The sequence below is a fragment of the Vigna umbellata genome, chromosome 1 (genome assembly GCF_029865625.1).
Source record: "Vigna umbellata cultivar VRB3 chromosome 1, Vumbellata_1.0, whole genome shotgun sequence".
In the NCBI taxonomy this organism is placed as follows: Eukaryota; Viridiplantae; Streptophyta; class Magnoliopsida; order Fabales; family Fabaceae; genus Vigna; species Vigna umbellata.
Window position 1 is genome coordinate 89993001 of NC_142165.1, and position 15618 is coordinate 90008618.

General features: G+C 29.7%; 1 protein-coding gene across 1 annotated transcript; it reads left to right on the plus strand.

Annotated features, from left to right (window-relative positions):
• The first annotated feature begins 14739 nt into the window (after nucleotides 1-14739).
• LOC148206757 (uncharacterized) lies at nucleotides 14740-15618 on the plus strand. The gene has a single exon (XM_088114689.1). The coding sequence runs from the start codon at nucleotides 14855-14857 to the stop codon at nucleotides 15527-15529; it is 675 nt and encodes a 224-aa protein (XP_087970815.1). The 5' UTR covers nucleotides 14740-14854; the 3' UTR covers nucleotides 15530-15618.

The window sequence follows — 15618 nt, forward strand, 5'->3', positions numbered from 1 at the left end:
ATGAAGAAACATTAAGTTAGGATGAAGAAACATCAATACGAAAAGAAATGTACAAGAAATCACCTAAATATAGCATATTGTTAGATAAAATTACAATAAAATAAGTTAGATTGTTAAGTAAACAAAAAATTACGAACGATATTAATCTCTAAACTAGTTTATGATTGATGACTTTGGATAGGACTAGTTCATGATTTGATATTAATTATATTCTTCTTCGAAGAAAAATAAAAGTTACCATGTTGTTTTCTTAAATATGTTTATATTATTTTGTTGATAAATACAGATACATTTTTGTTACGTATAATCAGAATTGATATTTAATGTTGTTACTATGGGCACATAGCCGACCGATCGGTAAGATCAGTCCGATCGATGATACCTCTCAGATCAGTGAACCGATTGGTTAGATCAGCCGTTAAGGTAATTAATGGTAATAACTGCCGGGGAGTTAATGAGGATAATTATCATTTATTGATAATTAATAGTCATTCATTGGTGGTTAATGAGTTAGGCCCAACGGTAAGCTCTTTATAATTTATAAATATATTTCTGGCAAAGGAGACAGGTAACTTAACTTGAACTGGAACTCAAACTTAGAGCTCTGATAACTAAATCTTGATTACAAGATTATTACGCAAAGTCACTGACTTGAGCGTCGGAGTGGCTTTTGCAGGCACCCTCCCCCGCGGCTCGGACAAGGAGAAGAGAGAAGACAACACAACTGGACATCGGAGCAGACAACTTTGAATGTCTCGGATTAGGGTTCTATATCCTGCCGAAACAAATGTAAAATCTCATTTTTTAATAGTAAAATTAATATTAACACAAATTATATAATTTAAAATAAAATTTTATTTTTATTTTATTAAAAATCTCAGCAAACAAAAATAAATATATTGTTTTACAAATAAAAAAGAAAAATAAAAGACAAAAAAATTATCTCAAACATTTCTCGATATTAATGTTTTTACCTGTACATATTTTTCAACACAACACATATACAATCATCTATTTTAATATAAAATACTATCATGGATGAAAACCACACACATAAAAAATAGAAGAAATAAACTATAATAAAAAATAACAATAGTTTATATATATATATATATATATATATATATATATATATATATATATATATATATATATATATATACACACACACACACCATTACCTTTCTCTAAGTCACTACACACAAACATGCAAAAAGATAATAAAATAAAAGATGTTAACTCTTCCTACTTTTTACTATTTTTCTTCTTCCCCATAAAACTCAACCTTTAAAACTTTCTCACTTTTTTTTCTTAACTTACCACTAGTTCTGTTAAATTTTTCACCATAAACCTTATCCTCCTATATATTTATAAACTTGATCACTTTATGAAAAATACAATATATTATTATCACTTATTAGTATTTAATAATATATTTTAAATTATAATAATATAACAATATCCAATAATATAACTTAATATCTAACAATATTTAATAACATTTTTTTCTATCTGAATATTCTTTCACAAAATCTTATTTTTTAGAAAATCTTTTAAATTATAACTAACAAACTTATTCATCTTTTAGATATTTTTCAAATTATTAAAATTTTTGAGATTTATATTATTTTATTTTGTTATTTTTAGAACCTTACATATTTATTATAAGTTATTAGTATAAATATTGTGAATTGTGGTACAAATCAATAGATACTAATATTTAATATTTTGGCATTCTATATTAATTTTTATACCATTTAAATTTTTATGTAGAGAGAGGAAGAATGAGAAGAAGAGAAGAAGTAAGATGTACATGCGTGTGAGATTAAATTGAAGGTTACCACTCATGCTCTCTTTTCTATGCAAAACTAATTATGGAATGCTTTCTATTGTGACCTATTTAACACGATTCTTTAACTTAACCAACTTACCAAAATAAATTTATACCATTAATACTTATGAGAAAACGTTCTATCAACCGTAAAAAGTATTCTCTATATTGTCGTAATTTAGCTAAGTGAAGAGCCCTCCTTATCCATTGCTCCAATAAAATATTCTTAATCATTAACGTCACACCAAACCTTTTATAAGCGGTCCTTGAGTGTGATGTCCCATTACAAGAATATCATACAAATTTGATTCATTTTTAACGAAAGATATGAACGTAAGTTCATACTTCACATGCATGTTATATTCGTTGAGTACTAACTGACCCGTTCTCAGTGTATCTTAGTTTGTCATTCATTTTAGTTCATTTATGAAAGTGAATTTCGGTTAATTTTTGTTTCTCGTATAGGATTGAGATACACACCTTTTCTGTCGTAGTCTTTTTATCCTCAAACCTTTGAATCTCCTGCTCCAAGTTTCTTCTGAGTCTAGTGGGAGGGTACCTGCAAAAGACACTACGACGCTCAAGTCAATGACCGACGTGATAATATCGATAATATCCAGTAGAGAGTGAATACTCAAAATTAATTCAACCTGCTTACTTTGCGGCTTAGCCTTCTATTTATAAGTTATTCCGTGGATCCTAAACTGACATAGGTTCAACAAAACAAACTTACCTTTAGATTTGGTCTGTTACTCATAAACAACTCCCTTATCCTGCAATCAAATATCAATATCTTAATTAATTTATTGATTGTTTATTTGCTCAAATCATTGGCCCAATTACAATAACTTAAGTGTAGACCCAACATCAATAACTTAAGTGCTGGCTCAACATTAATAACTTAAGTATCGGTCCAATATTTGATCTATTTTGATCGTTGACAAAAGTAGCATATCTTGCGGATGTTAATTGTTCGGCCTATTCCATGTCCCATATAAATTTATTTGGGAAAAAAAGGCTTAAGGTAGAGGGCTAGCAGCCCAAATTGCATTGTAGTAGCCCGTATTTCTCGTCGTCTTGTTGCTTCGGGTTTCTAGAAGCAGCCTGTATTGAATCGCTAACACAATTTTACACTTTGTATGGATCCAACGTATTTTTCGCATTTAATTTTTTTTTATATGTTTAGACATAGTACTTGGAGAAATATAGGAATAATTTTAATCACATGCAGTTATGGTTGATCAACTTTCAGCCGAACTTACTAATTCAGACTTCAGGTTTTTAGGATTCGTATGGTCTTCAGTTTACGCGTGAGTATACTTCATACACACATTATTAATTCTCACTACCAACAACCAATCCTTAATAAATAAGATTGTCTATATATTAAATATTTTTTACTTAGAGAATAAAAAACTACAACTTGTAAACCTCCTAACTATGATAATTATTGGATCATAACTATTCATATGTTTATAAATATGATAAAAACAAAAGATCAAACTTTGTTTGGTGAGTATTGTGAGAACTCTCAAGTCATGGCAGAGTCTACCAACCATTTATGGCACCTGATTGATGGTGTAGTGTAGATAAACCACGGTTGTTTTTTCTCCTTTACTTTAGTAAATTATAGCCACGATTCGGTTTTAACAATATTTGTCTTATAATACAGAATTCCATCACCCACCCATAATAGTACAATTATGTTGACTTTTCAACTTTGATAATTACTAAACCAAGCATTATATTTTCTTATCAACCCAACATATAAATGCTTTAATTTATATTATTTCACCAATTACACTCTTTTAAAATCAAATAGTACAAGTTCTTTTACGTCAATTAAAAAAACTTTTTATTTCAATTTTGGATGAGTAGATCACAACCAAATTTTGGATCGATTCACATGAGTCAATTCGGGTCAAAGGACCAAACCAAGGCGCAGTTGAGATGGGCTTACCGAAAACGAATCGAGATAGACCGAAGGTCGAGACAGGTTAGGTCAAGCTAAAGGTCGAGAACGGCTAAGCCAAGTCGAATGTCTAAATGTTATTGCTTGGGTTGAAGATAAAGACAAACCAGTCAAAACCAATGATTGAGACGAGTTGACGCAAAACAAAGAACGATACTATCTGAGCCTAATTAGTCTTGTTGTTCCTAAGCGAATTGAAATTTTCGACCTTGATTGAGTTCAAGTTCGGCCAAGTACGTCTCTATTAAAATTTGAGTTGGCCGAATTCGGACGAGTCAGTCCCAACCAAATTTCGGCTTAGTAAAGCAGATTTGGGCCTCACCAATTTTGGTCAACTCTACCCGTCCAAAATTCAATTGAGTTGGCCTTAACTGAATTTCGGACGATCGAACTCGATTGAATTTTGACCAAAACAGCCTGGTTGAATTTCTAACAAGCCTTCTTGGACCGAATTTGGTGAATTTGTCTTCGAATAAATTTTGGCAGAGCAAACTTCGTAAAAATTTGGTCAAATTTGGACAAGTTTTCCTTGGTCGAATTTAGTCAAGTCCGCCTGGTCAAAAATTTGCCAAATTCAACCGGGTTGACCTCAAATGAATTTTGGCCATGTCAACCCAAATCGAATTTTGTCCAATCAACCCCATCTGCAAGTCGACTTAATTTGGTGGATCTTGTCTAGGCCGAATTTGGTCGATTGGATTCGGAAAATTTTGGTCAAATTTGGTTAGTCTCTCTCAATCGAAATTTGTCAAAGTCAACCTTGACAAAATATTAGCTAAGTTTGCCCTAGATGAAATCTGAACGAATTCGGTCGACTCCGCCTGGGTTGAAATTCAACTAAGTTCAGTAAAGTTGGTCCCAACCAAAATTTGGTCTAGTTGTGGTGAGTTTGCCCCGATTGAAATTTGTCTCGATTTAACCAACTCGGTCGTTGTTGAAATTTGGCCCAGTCGACCCAAACCCAAATTTGGTTGAACCCTTAACTAAAAATTAAGACGAGTTTTCTCGAGTGGAATGTTGAGACAGAACAAATCGGATTGATGGTAGAAACGGGCTTACCCAAGCCAAAGATCAAGATAACTGACCTAGGCAAAAGGTTGTGATTGGTGCAATCCAAAGATGAAGAGTTTTAAGTTCAATTTAGACTAAAAATTGGCTTGGGTTGTCCCGAGGTGAAGTTTGAAGCAAATTTGCACGGATAAAAAGTTAAAATAAGTTGGTTTAAACCGAAAGTCATCTTAACCTATTTGATTGAAAGGAGACAAGCTAATTTAAAGTGAAGGGTTAATAATATATTGAAAAAATTAATATCTTTTTTATGTTAAAAAAAAGCGAATGGATTGAGATTGCCCTAGGAAAATTTTGTGACCTTTTTCGGTATGTGGATTTTTGGAATACGGACTTTTAGTTCTGTAGGCTTTAGTCCTAATTCATTTGTCAAGACCAAGCGTGTACGCAGGTCCAAATTGAGAGCTCTACATGATGTATGCATTGCTCGTGTGATTCTATATTTAGCCATTCCCTACTTTTCTTCATTACAAAATATCAAAATTTTAAGAGAAGAATAACGAATGTGAGATAAGACTGGTGATGTGATAGAGAAAAATAAATAAATAGAAAAGTTATTAAATCGATTTTGAAAATAACATTATTCATATCAAAATCGTTTGCGGTCCAACAAAGTGGTTTTGGAAGGTTTTGGTTGGATTACTCGCTTTGGATTCTTTTCTAATGACAAGCAATCGTTTGGTGCTACCATTTTATTATTGCTGTCGCGTGAAAAGGTCCTCACGAATCAAGGCCAAAAGAAACTTTATATATACTATGGTTGATTTGAGTATCACATAATCGAATTTATACATAGTTATTAATGCACCACAAGAAAATTGTTACTTTTATAAGCTCTCAAAAGTCTTTCGTCTGAGACAATCTCCTTCATATTCAACATTTTAAAATAATGTTTAAATGAAAGTCCACACTGTTTATATTTATTTAATTTTTATGAGCAAATACCGTTTTATTTTCAACGGTTATTAATCCAAACTATGTCATGTATTAGAATTATAAAGTAAAGTGGTTGGTGTTTCTTTCTCTTGATACCAGTAGCCTTCAAAATTCTCAACATTTTCATGATTACTATATTACTTTGTAGTTGCTTTACAATGCAAATTTGGATTATAGTAATCACTGAGCAAACATAAATCAAACCAACCACGCTTAAGATACGACTAGGTTCTTAATATACTTTCTTGCTCATTTGCCTCCAAACATCTCAATCATTTGCTGCTCATTTTTCTCTCTCAATAGCTACAAAACCTTAACCTTGCTTTCATGTGAAGTATTTGAATAAATTTACCAATAAATATTATAAAAATGAAATATTTTCTCCATAAATTACAATTAATTTATGTTTCAATATTCTTAATAGTTTCACGTTGCTTAAACGTGTAAATTAAAGATAATTTTAATTTAATTTCCTCCTTCAATCATTTAAGAAGTTTTCTAAAATTTTCATCGTTATTGTTTTATATTTTAAATGTATATAATTTTATAAAAAGTTTTGTGTCGGTTTTTCAATGGTTTTTGAATTTATCGAGTATTTGTTTCTTTTAAAGTAATCAAATTTGACCTATGAATATGTTTAGACCAATTTTTAATTAATTTTTTTATGAAAAAAAAATATATTTGATCTGAAATTACATTGCAAAAAAAAATTAAATAACAATTGATTTTAAAGAAAAAAATTGATCACAAAGACAATAATTTATAAACTAAAACTTTGATATCTAAAACAGTCACTATTATAAATAAAAATTGATAGTTAATGACCAATTAGACTTAGTTACTAGCTAGTATTGCCGGTGTTTTTACCATCAAAGAAATTAATGTTTGAATTGATGATTAATTAGTCACCAATTTAGAGTCTAATAGTCATTATCTATAATTTTTTTATTTGTAATAATGATTATTTTAGAATCTAATAATTTGTAATTTATATTTTAGAGACTAATAATTTGTAGTTTATAAATTAGTCACTCTAGTGACCAATTATTTTTTGTCTTTAAATTTTTTTTCTTATTTATATATTTTCTTGAAGTATTACTTTTTGGATAATTAATTTTTCAAAATAATTTTATATACTTTTTTAAATATTATTATTTTATATAATGTGTCTAAGCCATTATTATATTTATTTATTCATAAATTAATTTTAGTTTATGAAAACTCATTTTATTTTTTGTTCAATGCTTATATATAGTAATAATAATAGTAAAATTATGATTGATTGCACTTTATTTGATTATTAGTGGTTTGTTTTATATATAAAACAACCATTAATTTTTCGCTCTTTCAGAATGTTTAAATTCATGATAAAGAGTTTATTATAACATATAATGATTTTTCTACTACTAGTTCTAACATTTTTCTAATATGCTAAAGTTAACGTCTATATGTTAAAATAAGATTGTCTAAGCAAACTTTGCTTTGAAGTTTAATAGAACGTTTAAACGAAATAACATTTAATTATCTAGATAAAATATAAGAAGTGTTAAAGGTCATACCTTATATACCCTAAACAATGTTTAACTATAATAGTTTTTAATGTATGTTTGACAATCTAAGATAAGCCTTAAATGCTACAAGGAATTAAAACTAAGCATATAAAATAAACAATGTCTAAGGAAAGTTTAGAACAATACTAAACCTTATAACTTATTTTTCTAAATGATATCATGTTACTTAAACAGACAGCGCTAAACAATACTTGAATTATACCTAAATGTTTAGGATTGTTTAACGCTTTAAAGCATGTATTTTGTAGTATTTTTTATAGGAAGTCTCACATCGACTAGAGATAAGGTCAATTTATAATATATAAGTGAGTGTAAACCTTACTTTACATGTCAGTTTTGTGGGGTTGAGTTAGGTTTAAATTCACTTTTTGACATGGTATCACTTTGGAGCGAACTAGTATAAAAACAATGTGTCTCTTTTTTGTTATTGTTTTTCAAAGATTTTCCATTAAAACGCTAATTTTAAAAATTCAAATGTTTAATATCCAGTAGAGACTGTATAACCTATACAAAGAGAATTAAACATTAATTTGCGAAGAGAATTAAGTGTATGTGCTTGACAAAAAAAAATGTTACATTATTATATTTAATTTGGATAAATATGTAATTATATTTTTGAATTAAATATTTAAGGATATACGTTTTTTAATAGAAGTATACGTCGAAATGATTTAAAAGTGAAAATTGAATTATATATATATATATATATATATATATATATATATATATATATATATATATATATATATATATATATAATTAAGTTATGTTATTATATGTTTAAAGTATGTATGATTTGTAGTAGGGATTGTGGATTTTATTAAGAGGGTAAGAATAATATTAAGGGTAGATATTAAACAAAACTGAGCTTTAGTTGTTCAGGGTTTTCTTTTGTTGATACAAATTTGATGCTTGAAAAGAAAAAAAAAAGAAGGAAATACGTACAAGTTGTAAGCTTTATTTTACTCAAGAATATAGTTCAAGAAAGAGTACTTGAGTGAAATGATATTTCCTTATCTTGTATGATATTTCACTTGTATTATCTGTATTTTTGTTATTAAATTATTTTGATATGAGATGAATAAATATTTAGTTGAAATGTTATGAGAATTATAGATTAACTTGTGCATTTAAAGTATAACTTGTGGGGTATTCATGGACCAAAGTGTGATTTAGGATGGGAGATGAACATTGATATGTTTTGTGTGACTAAGCATTTTGTATGAGAGAAAATAATTATGTGACTTCTAAGAGAATTCAAATTCTTGACATGAATATTATTTATCTATTATAACGGGATAAAAACAATTGTGTCGTGTTTTTTTTCTAAAAAAAAATTAATGTTTTTTTTAAATAAAAATAAAAATTAATGTTTCGATGGAAACCATGCTAAAATTTGTTTGTTTTATATGATCTAAATCAATATTTTTTAGATTTTGGAGGAAAAAAAAAAGAAAATTAAACAATAGTCTAAAAGACCAAAATAAAAATGAAGCAATAGTGTAATTATATTTAAGTCTTTCAATGAAAGCAGTAAACAGACAACCAAATCATAATTTGATCTTAAGGGTAGTTGATGAGTCTAATGATTTTGTGTAGTTGACCAAGAGCAAAATTGTGTGCATCTTGAAGCACAACATAATTTATGAACATAACGTTTACCCAATAAAAGGGGATGGAGAATGGAGAAAGGGAAAGACCGCACGACGGGTGGAAAGAGAAGAGTGAAGAAGTTAAGGTTGAATTTCAAAACCCACAAGGTTATTTTGTCATTTCAAATATTTTTGGGGTGTACGTTGAAATTTTAAGTGGTGTAGGAAGTAATTTCATGTATATTTATTCATTTGATTCCTTAATAATGGCCTAAAGATAGGGTGTTTTATCTACACCTCCAAGCCTTTCATCCTGCACGTTCAAACTTTAATTAAATACTTATTTTATCCCTAATTAAAACGTTTTAAATTTTTTTAAAACCAAAAAAGATATTAGTGAAAGATTCCTAAACAGTTTGTTTGTTAGTAGTTTCAGACTTTAGGTTTTGTTGGTTTTCAAATCACATTTCGCATTTTCTTCTTTTTCTCAAGCTTTCTCTCCCTCACCTCAACACAAAAGGCAACTCCATAAGCCTTTGTCTTCCTTAATTTGTGCAAGCAGCAGCTGTCGTCCAGTCTTCTTCTATTTGGTAGGCACAGCTTCATCTTCATTTCTGCTTCATATTTGTTCTTCATCTTTCACAGACACAGAGCTTCGTTTTCCAATTTTACATTGTCCTTCTCAGGTAGAGAGGCACATGTTCTTCTTCTTCTTCTTAGTTCAGCTTGTTTTTACACCGTGCATCCAGACACACGTGATGTGAGCAAAATCGGATGTCAATATCCGATCTCGATTTTCCACTTTTGATATAGGCCTTTCACGTTTCCAGATGCAATGACTAATATTTTGTTTTTTTTAACGATTTTATTTTGTATGAATTTTATGTTTAAATTTTTTTCGTTTTCAAAATTTTATTTAATTATAATTTTTTTTATTATAAGATTTTATCATTTGATAGAGAAATATTTATATATTAATTAATTATTTATATCTTAAATAAGTTTTTTTTTGTTAATGGGGAGGTGCAGGTTTCTTAATGAATGAAAAATGGGGTGCATAAGTGTAGGTTTGAGGTACAAGAGTGCATGTTTCCTGAGTAGAAAATGGGGTATAATCAATTTTTGATATAAAAATTGTCAACAAACATAAACTTAATAAATAATCACCTTATTATTAAGAGTATTTTAGAAAATTAGAGGTGCAAGATGAAAGGTTTGGTTGGAGGTGCACGGTGAAACACCCATAAAGATATCATGTTAATGGGATATGAGAGTTGTTCCCTCCACCATCACCAATCGCTCCCTACACCACTCCATACCTAATTTGTTCTTCTATAAAACATCCGGATTGACATCCGTTTACATATTTTATATTTTAGTTTATTATTTTTATTTAAAAAAAAAACTTCAACCACATCCGTTTAATAGATTTTGAAAAAGTATTTTATTCATTATTTAAATAATAATATATAAATTAATTTAATAATAATTATTTTATTAAATAAAATAAAATTAATTTGTAAATAATTAAGTAATAATTTAAAAAAATAAATAATATTTATATATTAATTTAAAATATAAAAAATTAAAAAACTAAAAACTAAAAAAAAAACTATCGCCACATCTTTTAATTATTATTTAAATAATAATACATAAATTAAAATTAATAATAATTATTTTATCAAATAAAATAAAATTAATTTATAAATAATTAAGTAATAATTTTAAAATAATTAAATAATATTTATATATTAATTTAAAATAAAAAAACTAAAAACTAAAAAAGAAAAATTCAACGAATGTCGACACATCCGTTTTAATATATTTATAAAAAATATTTTAATTATTATTTAAATAATAATACATAAATTAAATTAATAATAATTATTTTATTAAATAAAATTAATTTATAAATAATTAAGTAAGAATTTAAAAAAATTAAATAATATTTATATATTAATTTAAAATACAATAAATTAAAAAACTAAAAATTAAAAAAAAAAACTCAACGGATGTGGTACATCCGTTGAAGAATTTTTTCTTCAACGGGTGTTGACATCCGTTGAAGAAAATAGGTGGGGGTAGGATATTTTAAAATATAAAGGATAGTTTTAGAATTTTAAAAAAATGTGGTGGTGCAAAGAGTAAAGTGGGGTGGTGTAGAGAGTAACCCTCATGCGATATTGACTTGGGCCCATTGGGCCTGTGTTGCATTATATGTTGGTCCTTTCAGTATATGAACGTGCCTCTTATCCCCGGTTTAAATTCACAAAAATCTCACTAGTTTGGGAGTGAAATTCACTAAATAATGAACAAATCTTATTAATTAAGCACTTATGCATGATAAGCAAAATAAATGTGCAACATAAAGTGTCATGAAAGTATTTATTACATGATATAGCATGCGGAAAATTGTTGAGAAATTGTACATGAGATGTGAAAATTAATTAAATTTATTAACTTTGAGAATAATTTTCAAAACCAGAAAATTACCTTTATTCTACACTTATTTTAAGTTTAATGAGTATTTCATAGCTTTGTTTGTCTATATATCTTGTAGTAAATTAAACCAACTTCATCATTTCATTTCCTAGACAAACACAAATCTTGGAGTGAAAAGGGTGGACTAATTTTTTATTTTTATTTTTTCACGAAATAAGTATTTTTTTTTTGTTTTTGTTTGGGTGCAGTGGACGATGAAAATCAATTGCGTATGACATAAGTGGATACTTTGAGTCAGCACTGTAAAGCCTTCTCATTAGAGCTTTGAATTGCGCATGGTCAAGGCCAAAGTTGAAGGTAGATTTTACTTTACACAAAAGAAAGTGGTGACATTGATGATGATGATGATTTAGTGTTGCATTGGATTTGACAGTGCGAAGAGTAAAAGAGAACGAAAGTACAAAGGCAAAGGCTAAGACAGAGTAACCCAGTTATGACAAAACACTAAGTAATTATGTTTCAATAATCTTGTCTGCTTCCAGATTCCACTACCCATTTCAGACATGTTTTCTTCATTTTCTGTCTAGAGAAAACCATATCATTCTAACTTTGACGATTGCTCATTTCAGTTTTTGGCATGCAACATCGACTACTCTCACCTTTTTCTTTCTCACACTGATTTTGGTGGCTGGAAGAAAAGTGAGTCAAATAAATAAAAGAAAAGAGAGATACAAGAAATAAAATAAGAATAGAAAATATAAGATAAATATGCTTGATAAGTGGTACAATGGGAATGAATACAAGAAAACAAAAACATTTCTAGTTTACATTATCAAATTATCGGTATTTTCTTAAAATAATTGGCTATTAGAATCAATATATATATATATATATATATATATATATATATATATATATATATATATATATATATATATATATATATAGAAAAGTAGGAATATATCATCGTGGGTCCCATTTCTTTTCTTAAATTCATAATTTCGTTTCTTTATATCCTTCCATATAATACTTTAAAAAAATTTACAATATCGAGAAACAATTTTCCAAACAAACATAAGGATTTTAATACGAGTGAAAAATATAAAATAAGAGTAACTCAAAACAAAATGAGATCTCAATATACGAATATGTCTATCATTTTGATCTGTTTTGTATTAGTACGTCTTGTATAAAAAAAAACTGTGAACTAGCTTTATTGGTTCACTTCATATAATGTGGACTAGTTTACAAAACAAAATATAATAAAACAACTATACACAAAATATTGTAACTATAATTTTTGTTTTAATATTTCACATATTTATTTTACACTCAAATTAGTTTTATTTTGTTTTAATATTTAACATCTTTATTGCACTCAATTGACAATAACCTTAAACTAAATTAGTTAATATAAGATTAACATCTACTCTAAATAAATATGTTAAATTAATCTTTTCACGAATATAAAAACATAAAAATAAATTATTGTATAAATTACTAAATAACTATAGTAATTAACCAATGTTAAACGAAGGCAAGAGATGACTAAAGGATACAAACATAAAATAAAGAAGTAAAATAAAAGATTTATTCCTGATTTAGAAATTAAAATTGATTTTTTTTATTACGAATTATGCGAGCAAATCCATCTTTGCATTTCTTGACAGGCTAGCATGTTGGTCCGAATGAGCCATCTCACAATATCATTCTTAAATACTTAAGTTTGAGCTTAACATTATAATTAACATTAATTAATAGATTTTTTTAATCTTATGTGAGAATTAATGAGAGAGATGTCAATCTTGATTATATAACTTGTAGTCTAGACATATATCTATAAATATCCTTTTCCCTTTAGGTGATCAACACGGATAAATGGTGAATAAACTCTGGTATATATTTCTTCTAGTTTTCAAGATGATGAGCAACCATTCTAGTGTGGCAAAAGTCAAATAGATATAATTCTAGTTTTCAAGATGAATATTAAGCATGCAGAAATAATTGTGGATGAAGAGTAATGAGTGTGGAGGGGTCTTTCTGATATTATTCAATAGAACATGTTGTTTAAAAGCAGCACATGGATCCGTTGCAACGAAAGTAGGAGTGGTTGGCTAAAATATGCACAAAGTCGATGAAAATCTTGTACTCGAGAAAACACGATAAGAAAACAAAGCAAGATGTCAAAAGCTAGACCTTAATTTTCTTCACCAAGTACCTTGGAATCATGAGCCATGCAGAGTGAAAACCCCCCATATCTTGACAAAGTCAAATTCTTCACATGGATGCTAACACCCTAACAACCATTTTTAGCTCTCTGTCCTAAGTGCCATCGCTTATCACTTATGAATTATGAAAATTTACTTGGGAGGGAAATCATTATATCAGAACATCTCAAAATCAGGGTGAATAAATAGATATAATAGAAATAGAAAGCGAAAGGAAATAATGATAAAAAAAAGGACAGATATAATTAGATGTGCACTGAAAAGCTTAATAAGTGAGATGAAAATATAAAAAATCAACACATATTTATATTTATTATACAATAAAAAGTGGTGTACAATGATAGCCTCTCTCACCAGTACTTTAAAATTGAGCTGAGACAATAGTTTAAAATGGAGAGAGGGGAAGGAAGAGACAGCTAGCATACAATTTTTTTCTAAATTTAGCTAAACCAAATGGGCCGATTGGATTAGTAATTTAGGTTATTTGAAGTACATATATTTGACTCCAATATAGTTTAACAGTGTTGGAGGAAATTATAAGTAGAACATGGATTTTAACACCATCAAAATTTGTGGTCATTTCATCATAAGGATAGTGGTACTTGAAGAGGCAATTAATGATGGAATTAACCATGCCTTCTATTTCAGAGACATAGGGTCTTTAAGTCAATTGTTGATGAGTAATGATTAGAAGGATATTTACCATTCATGCATGTTTCTTGGGATACATGAAGAAACAAATAAAGATTCAGAGAGGAGACATTAATAAAAAAGTGATTTTCTGGCTAATCTTGGATCACAATGTGCCATTATGATTGCCTGCTTAGCTTTTATTTCCCCTGCCAAACAAATGCATGATTGCTTATGGGCCATAAACACCTTCTCCCAGAACTAAAAATTAACATCTAATCAATTTAAATTAAACCTGTCAAAAAGCTTAACCAATTAATTAATCAAAGCATGTGTTAATTGCACCGCTTGGTAGCTTTTGCAAAAGAAGTGAAGTGGAAAATGAAGAAAAATAGGAAACCGAAAATTGAAAGTGGGCCCCGTTTTCTGATGCTATAAATAATCAATCATTTTAGCTTCACACCAAAGTCGCGAAACTCCGCAGAAAGGGAGTCTCTGCAACTACAACCACAACCACGCTCTCAGACTTAATCCTTTTCTATTTATATAACTCCAAAACCCAACCCAAATCGCAGCAAACAACAATGGTCGACGTCGACCGCAGACCCACCGGTCCCAACCCGGCTCACCTAGCCGGTCTCAGACGCCTCTCGGCTCGAGCCGCTTCCGTTTCCGCCCCAACTGTTCGTAACGGTCTTCTCTCATTCTCCGCTCTCTCCGAGAAAGTCATAACCCACCTTCGCAACTCGGGCCACGCCGAGTTCGCTCGCTCTGACTCACACTCCGACCCGGTTCTCAAAAAGCAGAGATCCGTTGCAGAGAAACACTCCGCCTCCAAATGCCCCATGCCCACTTTCTCCCGCCGCAGTCTCGATGCCGCCGTCGACCGCCGCCGGAGAGCCTCGCCGGAGTGGCTGGAGGGGTACGTGGGGCTCATGGGATCCGTGCTGAGGGAAGGAGGGTGGAGCGAATCGGATATATCGGAAATGGTTTCCGGGTCCGGTTCGGATTTGGGTTCGGTTTTGATCGATAATGAAGGGGTAATGGATGAGCTGGTTTCGAAGGCGGAAAGGTTTTCGGACTCGTTGAGGAAATCCGGGTGGAGCTCCGAAGAGGTTTCGGATGCTTTGGGTTTGGGATTCGATTTGCAACCGGAGAAGGGGCGGAGACCGCCTAAGAAGGTGTCCCCTCAACTAGTGGAAAAAATAGGGAAACTGGTGGAGTCGGTTTCCGGTCATGACACTTGGATATGGAATTAATTGCATTTGTATTTGGTTTCCCGAAAGTGAAAATTGCTTTGTAACACGAAACGGAGCGAACACAATAAATAGTAGGTTTCTTTGAATTA

Bases quoted from the DNA above. Each gene is read 5' to 3' on its own strand.
- LOC148206757 (XM_088114689.1), top strand. From the start codon at position 14,855: ATGGTCGACGTCGACCGCAGACCCACCGGTCCCAACCCGGCTCACCTA.